The 12,174-nt window shown below is 37.2% G+C and overlaps 1 protein-coding gene across 4 annotated transcripts in view; it reads right to left on the bottom strand.

The window, feature by feature from the left end:
- Positions 1-12,174, bottom strand: part of COG5 (component of oligomeric golgi complex 5) — a 205,364-nt gene that overhangs the window by 184,197 nt on the left and 8,993 nt on the right. For all 4 annotated transcript variants that reach the window (XM_070424649.1, XM_070424650.1, XM_070424651.1 and 1 more), the window contains exons 2-5: positions 10,542-10,681; positions 9,230-9,287; positions 6,806-6,860; positions 6,634-6,703 (exon numbers count right to left, since the gene is read on the bottom strand). In XM_070424649.1, coding sequence (XP_070280750.1) covers positions 6,634-6,703; positions 6,806-6,860; positions 9,230-9,287; positions 10,542-10,681 — 323 coding nt within the window. The remainder of the gene's footprint in view (positions 1-6,633; positions 6,704-6,805; positions 6,861-9,229; positions 9,288-10,541; positions 10,682-12,174) is intronic.

Below are 12,174 nucleotides of genomic sequence, written 5' to 3' on the forward strand. Positions count from 1 at the left end.
CATCTTTTTTTTTCTTTGCAATCTGTTGAATATATTGGATCATCTGTCCTACAGTTTCCCACAGACTGAATTTTCTTGATAGCATCTCCATAGTGTAATGTACCATGTTCCACTATCTTCTACACTTCCTATACATTAGTAGTTGTATGTAGCAGTTTCATTAGGTTCAGGTTTAATATTTTGGTAAGATCATTCATTAGGTGGTAGAATACTTATAACACATGTATGATTTTCTCTCTTTTAGTGCTGTTAGCAACCACTGAAACAATGTCAAAATCCAATAAAATGATGACTGCAAAATGCTGATACTGCAATTCTATCATTTTGTCTTTACTGTGTAGCATACAAAATTTCTCTACTAAAAAAAAAAACACACAACTTTACCCCATCTACTATTTGTTTAGCCAGTGGTAATAATCATACAGAAAAGTAAGGATAAATACTTGATTCTTTTGCATGGTTTATCAGTTTTTAAAATTAAAAACTGCTTTCCTAACATCCACCAAAGATGAACCATTAGTTAGTTTTGTTTCAGCTATCATTACGAACTCGAAGATTTAAGCATAATAAAGGATGCCAATCCATTGTAGCTCTTATCCATATAGATGCTTACACTGTCCCACTTTTGGACCGTTTGAGCCTCTGAAGGTGATCAAACGTACAGATCTTGTGGGAGACTGAGAGGTTTCCTGGGACACAGAACTTTCAATTCTAAAACTTGGAGAGTTGGTCATCCTAGAGCAGAGGTGGGGAACATCCAGCCGGAAATCATTAGGTCTGGCCCTGTCAAGGCATTAGGGGTGAGTTAATTAAATGGCTGACCAAATATAGCAGGCCAATTTTTAAGCTGATAATTTTGTATGGCCTTGAATGATGTTATAAGTATCCAAATGGCCCTTGGCAGAAAAAAAGATTCCCCGCCCCTACCCTAGAGCCTAGTCAAGTTGCTGAATTCTCTTTTTTTTTTTTTCTTTTGAATTGGGTTTCTTTTTTTTTTTTAAGAGAGAGGAGGGAAGGAGAGGGAGAGAAAGAGGGAGAAACATCGATGTGAGAGCACAAAATTGATGGGCTGCCTCCTGTATGCCCCCGACCAGTGACTGAGCCTGCAACCTGGACACACGCCCTGACCAGGAATCCAACCAGCAACCTTTCGGTCCATGGGAGGACGCCCAACCAACTGAGCCACACTGACCTCGATGGCTGCTGAATCCTTTTGTCATGATCTCTAGTTAGTAGTTGGTGGTATAAAAATATTCCAGGATCATTTTATATAGTCCATGTCCCAGACCTGGAATGAATGATTTATCAAAGGAGCCCTGGTTCCTTTTAAAAATCAACAGCATGTCAAGACCACATTCTGGGAATATAGATTTTCATTCCTGGGACTTTTCAATAGATATACATAGGAAATGCTAGAATTAAAATATGACATCAATATTCATTTTCTTTATTCCATAATACACATAAAAATTCTCAGATTAACATTATACATATACATTTGTACAAAAATAGTATATACATCTATAATGTACATACCATTTTAAGATAAAATGAGTTCATACTGATACTTTTGATTAAAAATCAAGAACACAGGGTGTGTGTTTAATCTTCCAACGTATTTCTTCTACACAGGGACTCTTGACTCTCAAGACAGGAAATAACAGAATTAGAATAATTTAAAATTATTCCTTAGCTTTGTTTCACAATGCACAGAAAACATTATCTTAATACAAAACCAACACTACAAAAATATAATTGCTGCAGATAGTTTTTAAAAATTGTTTTGTGCCCTGGCCGGGTAGCTCAGTTGGTTAGAGCAGCAGTTGCCAACCAGTGGTCCGCGGACCACCGGTGGTCCGTCAGGTCCAAAAAGTTGGCGACTACTGGGTTAGAGCATTGCCCCTGATATGCTAAGGTTCCAAGTTTGATTCCAGCTCAGGGCACATACAAGAATCAACCAAAAAATGGATAAATAAGTGAAACAACAAATTGATGTTTCTTTTTCTCTCTCTTCCTCTCCCTCTCTATAAAAATTGTTTTGCACTTGCTCTCCCCACATTTTTCTATAATTAGATTTTATTACTTTGCCAAAATATACAGCTAATTAAGTAAGTCAGAGAAAAACAAATACTATAAGATTTCACTTATATGTGGAATCTGAAGAGCAATATAAATGAACAAACAAAACAGAAACAGACTCAAAGAGAATAGCCTGATAGTTGCCAGAAGGAAAGTGGGTTGAAGGACTGGGTGAAAAAGGTGAATCGATTAAGAAGTACAAACTGCTAGTTACAAAATAAAGTACAGCACAGAGAATATAGTCAATAATATTGTAATAACTATGTATGGTGCCAGTGGGTAGAGGGGATCACTTTGTAAAGTAGATGACTGTCTAACTACTATGCTGTACATCTGAAACTAATACAAATTAATATTGAATGTAAACTGTAATTAAAAAATAAAATTAAAAAAAATACAGCTATTACATACTATTCTCTCCTATATATCAGTCACTTAATCCTAATATTAATGTGCATCACTAGTCTTACTTTGATGTTACTCTAGTCATTTTGGTTGTCTCAAGCCATTATCAGATTCCTAGGAAAGGCTCATAGGAACCACCGACACATAGGAACCTGCATCCTTATATGTGAATAGCAATCTCTATACTTGAAAATCAGTTTGGCTGGTATATCAATTTCTATTGCTGCACAAGAAAACAACCCAAACCTTAGTGGCTTAAAATGACCTGTTATTTCTCACAATTCTGTAAGTCAGGTATTTAGGCGGGGTTGAACTGCTCCATGTGGTATGACCTGGGATTACTCACTGTGGGCACTCAGTTAACAAGGCTCACCTGGATGATATAAGCAGGCTTCACTCATAGGTCTGGTGCCTCAGTGCTTCTCTACCTGTCATCTCCATGTGGCTAGCTTAGGCTTCCTCACAGCATGATGGTGTCAAGGTATTTAGATTTCTTACATGGACAGTGGCCTTTCCAAAACTGAAACAAAAGTTGCTGTGCTCCTTGAAGGGTAGGCTGAAAACTAGCACTGCATCACTTTCACCGGCATGAGTTCCTTGGTTTTGCTATCCTAGTAGCTCTATATGTTTTACAATGTTTAGGGACAGTGGCATTTTATGCTGCTGTTGTCATCCTCCCTCTTTATTCCTTCCTAGTACATTCACTTGTTTGGTGGACAGGTATAAAGCCAGTATAATGAGTCATCATTCCATATTAATAATACAGACAAAATTATTTGATATCATAGCAATTGAAAACTAAAAAGACTCCTACAAAAATATAAAATGAAAACCATGTACATATAAAACATATTAAAAAGATAAAAGGTTTTATGGATGATTTCCTCCTTCATTCCAACATTTTCTTAAACATTCTTACTTATATAATTCCAAAGTTAAAAAAGTAAATAAAAACTTTTAATTGAAAAGCTAATGTATATTTATAACCTAAAATATTTAGAGATGAAAGGTAGTTAAAAAATAAGTTAAAATGATTAAAAAAAACTTATATAATAGGTGTGTGAATTATCTCAATATAGCCGCTATATTTTTGAAAGCATAATTAAAAGTACTTAAAAACTTACAAGATATTTTTCCTCGGGTGAGGATTAAAAAAAAAAACTTACAAGATTTGAAGTTAAAAACTCATTTTCTTATATAATTTTAAGATAAAAAATTTAAAAATCCTATGTAAGGAATAATAGACTCCTCAAAATTTGTTTCTGAAAGAATGTTACTAAAATGAGCTAAGATAGAGCTAAGACAGAGATGATTCTTAGGGTGATAATTAAATTCAACTCATGCATTCATGTACATAGATGAACTCAGAAGCTTCTGCTTGAAGAAAGAACGAAATGGTAATAAAAAGCAAAAAGAATTAAGTTTAAATGTACTTTCTTCCAATTGAGGGCATAATCACAGAGATTTTTAAGTTCAAGGCAAAAATAACTTCGTAGCTATTTCTTTCTTGCTTTCAAATACCACATGTATTTAAATGAAATAGAAGCTCAAAGAATGAAGAGATTAAACAGGAACATTAAAGTTTCCCAGACAAAATGAACAGAATAAAAATGGTTAAAACATAAGCTTTCAAAGAGGCCTCAGACTTCAAAACTGTTTGAAGGGCAACAAATTTCTAAGATAAACATCCTCCCTAAGGTAAGATGTTTATCATTCAATACAGGAAGAATTAAATACTGGATATAAAGGTACCAAAAAGTACCTAGGCATATTTCGTTTTCCTTTTATTCTCTTCTCTCTTCCTTCCTTTATAATAACTTAACCAAATTCAACTTGATTGTCCCTGTAGTGTAATATTTTTTAGAGTAAGAGCACAGAATTAGGGCTAATAGTTAATAACAATAAAAATAAAAAGTGCTTATCTTAATCACAATCTTAACCTCTCATGCTTACATCACCATAAAAAATAAAAACATCCATAAAAGTAACTCTCACAGCTTCACAGAATCATAGCATTTTAGAGCTAGAAGAAAATTCACAAATCCAGCCCACACTTTCATTGTAAAAATGTACTATACCATCACCACTACAACAAAAATGATAATTATGTGAGGTAAAGAATGTTTTAACTAACCATGTTATTAAATCATTTCACAACATATCCACATGTCAAACCATCAAGTTATACACCTTAAACTTATACAATGTTACATGTCAATTATATCTCAATAAAGATGGGGATAGAAAGACACTAAAGTTTGTTCTTCATCATGCAACTAGTGATAAAGAGTAGCAGTCAGAGCTCATAACTCCTGAACTGTGCTCTTTGTTGGGGTTTTTTTTTATGTGTGTGTGTTGTTGTTTTTTAATGCTTTTATAGATTTTTAGAGGGAGAGGAAGAGGGAGGGATAGAAAGAAACATCGATGAGAGAGAAATATCAATCAGCTGCCTCCTGCATGTTCCCTATGGGGGATCGAGCCCACAACCTGGCATGTGCTCTGATGTAAATCAGACCTTGACCTCCTGGTTCATAGGTTGATGCCCAACCACTTAGTAACAATGGCCAGGCATAGGAGTGTTTATTTATTGGCAGAACTATTCAGCACTGTTAGTCCTTATGTGCATCACAGAATGTTGTTTTGATTATAGATTGTTTGATTTTAGGCAATGAATTAAAATTTAGTTAGTTAAATTAAAATTTTAATTTCTGTTCACTTCTCTGCTTTCAACTCCAGATCTTAAACATGTTGGAATCATGTTTCTTTTTTTTCTCCCTTGTTCAATACAGTTTTTTGAAAGTAAGTTTGAAGAATCTTATTTTTGTCACCTACCTAGGTATTAGTGATAAAAAAAAAATTTTATGTTTATGCAGGATTTTATGATGTAAGAAAAATTTCAAGTATTCTAAATCATTCCATTTTTATAATAATTACTAGGGGCCCAGTGCACAAATTTGTGCACCTTGAAAGGAACAGTAGGCCACAAGGCTGCAATGGGCACAGGGGCAGGTTTCGGCTCATCCTCTGTGCTCCCGTCCAGCCCCTCCCGCCACAGCCACCAGGTCCCGTCTGTCAGCAGCCCCGCTACCGCCACCGCTGCTCCCACATGCTGACAGTGTGGAGCGATTAGGGCCGGTGCCGTCAGCAGGTGCATTCGGTGGCTGCTGCCCCAATTGCCCCTCAGGAGCAGGGGTAGGTAGAGAAGCCCTCAGGGGTGATTGGGGCTGGTAGCCACTGCTCGCACCCGCTGACGGTGCCGAGCAATTGGGACCAGCACCGGGCACCGGCAGCAGTTGCGAGCAGGGCCATCACCAGCAGTGGGTGCGAGAGGTGGCTGCCAGCCCAGATTGCCCCTCAGGAGCAGGGGGAGGTAGAGAAGCCCTGAGGGGTGATCGGGGTTGACAGCCGCCACTCGCACCCACTGACATCGCCGAGCAATTGCAGCCAGTGTAGGCGACGGCAGCGGGTGCGAGCGGTGGCTCCAGCGCCAGCAGCAGGAGAACATGCCCAGAGAGACCACAGCGTGCGGAAGCAAAGAATTTTCAGTAACCACCAGAGGCTGGCCTTGGTCTGGCACCCCTGCTCACCTGCTCCACCAACCCACCATGACCAATACCCACCATGTTCCGCACTCTGCCACCTGCTGCTGACACCCGCCATGTTCCGCGCACACCCCCTGGTGGTCAGCGCTCATGATAGCAACCGGTTGTTTGGTTGTTCTGCCGTTCAGTCTATTTGCATATTAGGGTTTTATATACGTAAATGTTTAGAGGCTACAAAGCTCATCATTTTATTGGTGAATAAACCAAGGTTCTGAAGTTCCTACAGCCAGTATGCAACAGCATTAAGACTGTGAAACAGATTTCTTTCTCTAAATTTAGTATTCTTTGCTTTTGATTCTGTAGAATATGTAGAAAATATAGTTTCTGTTTTTCGGAAGCTTTTTGTAGGTAAAAAATACACAAAACAAATCTGGCCCAGACTGTGTGGTTCAGCAGTTGAGTGTCAACCCAGTAGAGGGATTGCAGGAGGCAGCCAATCAATTATTCTCTCTCATCACTGGTGTTTCTCTCGCTCTCTCTCTCCCTCTCCCTTCCTCTCTGAAAACAATAAAAATATATTAAAAAGACATGAAAACTGAAAACCTACCTGAAGTCTTGCTAGTTGTGCAGTACGGGATACTATTTTATTATATGGCTCAAAAATTTTTGCTTTCATCCTAAAAGAAAAATAAAGAGAGGAGTGATAATAAAATCATCTTCAAAATATCAACAGGTGATAATCCTTCCATTCCAATTATTTACAAAATGAGTAACAGTACCTATCAACAGCTCCCTGTAATGCCCCAATTCTTGTCTGCATCATCTGAAGAACACCTAGGAAAACATAACAGCTTACATTACGTTACAAATTTACAAGGGCTCAAATTGGGTAAAATATTAAATTAAAAGAAATATATATACATATACACATATATAGAGAAAATTTCAAGTTTTTCTGCCACCATTGTAATCTAAGCAACCAATACCTTTTACCTGCACTACTGTAAAAGCCTCTGTCTCACCCTCCAATCCTTGTTCTGTTGTAGGCAATTAGACAGACATGGGCACAGCAAGGACAATAGGCCAGATACAGAAGGTGCCTAGCAAGGTACAATCAATTATAGGCTGAGAACTCGCCCCAGGGTGACTTTTCCTCCCCTAGCATATCACCGGTCAGGTTTGGACCCCTTGACCTTTCCTACCCAGAGATAACATCTAGGCCTCAATTGTATTTCAGCTCCAGGCCCAGATAAGCAACAAAACCAGCTTCATACCAGATGCATGGAATAATGACCCCCTGCCCTGATTGGTGCTGGCCAATCAATCAGCGGAGACAACAACAGCACAGAGAATACAGTCAATAATACTGACTATATTGACTACCTGGAAAACTGCTGAATATTCTACTGAGATCTTCTCCTGGGAGCACCCCTAAAATCTTCACCCTTAAAACCCTTAGGACAGAGGGCCCAGTGCACTCTCCCTTCTGGAAGCACACCAGTGCCTTTCCCTTCCCCTCCCTGTCCCAGGCACTTTACAATTAGCTTCCTCACTCCCAAGCTCCAAGGGCCCTCTCTTCCTTTACCTACATAACTCATTTCCTAAACCTATTTCTTCTAGGAATTACTTCTTCTACCTCTGTGATTTACCAACTAAATGTTCTTATACAGTCTGGGTCTTGGCTCTCAATTCTTTCCCAGCCAGAACCCAAGTAACCAAGGTTGCTGAACCTGGAATCTAACAAATTCTTAATTAATAAAATAGGTTTGATAAATGCATCTCCAAACTACTTACATGGCAAATATTAAACTATATTAGAAAAGACATGGGAGAAAAAGCAGATGAAGTACAAGTTGGGGTAATATTCCTTTTCAAATATATATCACACTTTTCAGCATCTCAAAATAATATCCTAAAAGGGTTCAGAATACACATCATGCTAAATGAATATAACTAATTCATACTTTGACTTTTTATGTTCAAATAATCTGGAGAATATTCTTAGGTAATCATCGGAATTCAGAGAAGCCAGCCTTTGTACTCTATGCAACAGGGTGGGAACGACCAGCCTGAGGGCCAAATAAGGCCCGTGGTATCATTTGATCCTGCCAAGGCACTAGGGGTGAGTTAATTAAATGTTTGACCAAATATAGCAGACTAATTTTTTTTTTTAATATATTTTATTGATTTTTTACAGAGAGGAAGGGAGAGAGATAGAGAGTTAGAAACATTGATGAGAGAGAAACATCGATCAGCTGCCTCCTGCACATCTCCCACTGGGGATGTGCTCGCAACCCAGGTACATGCCCTTGACCGGAATCGAACCCAGGACCCTTCAGTCCGCAGGCCGACGCTCTATCCACTGAGCCAAACCGGTTTCGGCAGCAGACTAATTTTTAAGTTGATAATTTTGTATGGCCCATGAATAATGTTATAAATATTCAAATGGCCCTTTGCAGAAAAAGTTCCCCACCCCTGCCATACAATCATGGAACAAATAGCTATTCTAACTCAATCCAACAGTATATTTTAAATATTGTAATCAGTGAAAAGCATTCTGGGAAAAACAAGCACATTACAGTACCAAACACATATAAGAAAACACAATTTTTGTTGTGATAATTCATATATACACACATACATTCATATATGCACTCAGAATCATTGTACTACCATGCCATCCTTATGGATCTTACAGATGAGAAAATCATTTAACGTTTGTTTTAAAAAAATTACCACTAAAGCCGAAACCGGTTTGGCTCAGTGGATAGAGCGTCGGCCTGCAGACCCAAGGGTCCCAGGTTCGTTTCCGGTCAAGGGCATGTACCTGGGTTGCGGGCACATCCCCAGTAGGAGGTGTGCAGGAGGCAGCTGATCGATGTTTCTCTCTCATCAATGTTTCTGACTCTCTATCCCTCTCCCTTCCTCTCTGTAAAAAATCAATAAAATATATTTTTTTTAAAAAAGAAAAAATTAGAACCCAGATAGTTAGCTCAGGGTTCAGCAAAGCTTTATTAAAGATTTATTAAAGCATAGCCAGACACATTCATTTGTATATTTTCTGACTTCTTTCACTCTGCAATGGCAACAGAAACAGTACGGCTTGCAAAGTCTAATATACTGACTATCTGACCCTTAACAGAAAAAGGTTGCCAATCACTGTTCTAGCTCCATATAATCTGTAATAGTTAATGGAAATATACCTTCCAAAGACTCAATCCCAGTTGCTTGTGCCAATAAATCTTCATGTCTTGCAACAACCTGAAAATCAAAAATGAATAACCAGCATATGCTCTAAGTATAAGGTATTTTTCATTGTGATCGCCATGTAACTATACAGGAAGGGCGCAAACATTAACATGAAAAAAAAATGCAGGTGCTTAAGATATGTTATTAGCAGGAGCACAAACACACTTATAGTTCAACATAGAGGGGAAAAAAAAAATACAGCCTTTTCACTAGCCCCTCACTTTCCCAATGCGATGTGCAAGTGGAGTTGTACCAAAACTGAAAAATAAAAAACAGCTAATTCTTGCCATGCTAATATATGCTTTCACTTTAAAGAATGTTTTCAAACATCAGATTCTCTTAGTTCTTGAACTTAAATTCAGCATAATCAAGACCACATAATTCATCCAACCACTGTAGCTCACTGGCAGAGTGTCAACCTATGAACCGGGAGGTCATGGTTCAATTTCCAGTCAGGGCATATGCCTGGGTTGCTGGCTCAATTCCCAGTAGAGGGCGTGCAGGAGGCAGTCAATCAATGATTCTCTCTCATCATTGATGTTTCTATCTCTCTCTTCCTTCCTCTCTAAAATCAATAAAAACATATTCTAAAAAATAACAAAAATAAAATTTAAAAAATGTTTAAATAAATTTTTAAAAAATAAAAAAATTATAGAATTGTAGTTGAGACAGGAACCTTCAAGATTTTCTACTACAATCTCCTCTTCCTTATTCACTCCCCACTTGATAGATTTTTTTTTTTAAAGCAAGAATCAAAGGCATTAAATGATATCAATGGCAACAGCACAGCTGAGATTAGGAACCATCTCCTAAGTCCCTATATTGTGTTCTATCCACCACAAATTGATCAGCTTTCTGTAATTTCACCAATTGTTATACTTTGTGCTCATAATATGTGAACTGCCAATGTGAACATCCCAATTTTTCTTATTAACATCTGAATGTTCTACTTTCAAATTCCATTTTCTATTATCTTTATCAAAGTCATCTTATTCTTTGCCCACCTATATTCACTGCACATCAGTTAAGGTGGTGAAAACAAAGTATGAATAATATATTTTGAACAGATCAGTATATTAGGTTTTCAACTAACAAAATGTAGTTTACAAAAAACTTTGCCAAAGTATACTTTGAAAAGTAATCCACACTAATAACTATACATTTGTTTTGTAAATATTCCTTTAGACTAAATAATAAAAGGATTATAAAAATTATAAATTATCACTTTAGGCTGAAAAATTTGCATGATCCAGAAGATGGAAATACCTGTAGGTGTAGTTCTTTATCCAACTGACTGATTCCTTGGGCAAGTTTTGCTAGTTGTTCAGCAATTACAGCTTGATGAATAGATTGGGAAGTATAAGTTTTTACATCAAAGTCTTCATTTAAAAAATCACTATAACACTCTGAAAAAAAAAATAAGAAAAAGTCTTTTTTAAGTACACTGTACTAAACCGCAGATAATAAACAACAGAACAACTACAATCATAATTAACATATTTTGAAGTCTTTCTAAAACTGCTGTAAATATTCTCCTTCTTTAAAATATATATTTATTGATTTCAGAGAGGAAGGGAGAGAGAGAGAGATAGAAACATCAATGATGGGAGAGAGAATCATTGATCGGCTGCCTCCTGTATGCCCCACACTGGATATTGAACCCTGGTTCATAGGTTGATGTTCAACCACTGAGCCATGCCCACCAAACTGTAAATATTTTATGTGATAAATGAGGAGAAGGCAACAGCAAAAGAGAGTGGTAATTTTCACTGGCAGCTTACTATGTACCAGGCATTGATCTAAGCACTTTACAATTATTAACTCATTCAATCTTCACACAATCCTGTTTGAACTATCATTTTCCCCATTTCACAGAAAAAGAGACAGCAAGACACACGCAAGCAACTTGTCTAACCTGTCTGAGATTTAAACCCAGGCAGTCTAGCCCACACTCTGAACCACTATGCTAAAAGCTTACTTTTATCAGTGAGCCAATAGGAAAATTGAGTAAAATATTAACTACTCAACACCGCCTTCAACGCATTAAAACAAGGTCACTGACAATGACAACAGAAAAATTGACTATATTTTATATTTATGGTCTCTGACATCTCTAGTTCAGTGGTCCTAACCTCTTTTTGGCCATGTCCCACCTAAGCATCTCTAAAATCCTGATTCTCCCCTTGTGACATATAATTCTTATTATTCAAAAAGTGAACTCCTAGTCATTTGGAGGAAGCCTAAAAGGCCATTAACTTGGACTAAACAAGCTTCCAAAGAACATGGCACCTATGAAAGAGAAAAATAAAAGAACAAAAGGACAGTTGAAGTACTGAGGAAGAAATCACCAAGGAATTGTTAAAAAAAATAATAATATGAAATGATATGAAAAAAATAGCAAATAAAGTTTCAAAACATATAATAGAGAACTGAAATGCATAAATATGTCATAATATATATTTATACACTGTATGTCAGCGGCCGCCAACCGGTGGTCCGTGGACCACTGGTGGTCCGTGAGGTCCGAAAGGTTGGCAACCACTGTTACATATGAGGCCCCTAGAACCATAAAAAATGCAAAAAATTCACTATTAATAACTCATTCTTGAACTGACCCCCTTAAAAACCAAATTGCTGAGAACCACTGCTCTAGATCAATGTACAAATACTGTTATCATACAATGGATCTGAAATTTTAATAGAAATAGGCCAACACAAACTTATAGTTATTACTAAAATTTAGGATTTATGGCTGAAAGATTAAATGGAAAAAGGAAATGTTCAATGTAGACCCTTAATAGACAAGAAAAAAGTGATGCTAGCTGTCAACATATCTTTCTGTATAGAAATCCCCAAACCTGTGAATAAAAGAAAAAAATGGAGAGAATTATGAATTAAA

The sequence above is a fragment of the Myotis yumanensis genome, unplaced genomic scaffold (assembly GCF_028538775.1).
Source record: "Myotis yumanensis isolate MYYU_CA2020_CCGP unplaced genomic scaffold, mMyoYum1.0.hap1 SCAF_9, whole genome shotgun sequence".
NCBI classification, from domain to species: Eukaryota; Metazoa; Chordata; class Mammalia; order Chiroptera; family Vespertilionidae; genus Myotis; species Myotis yumanensis.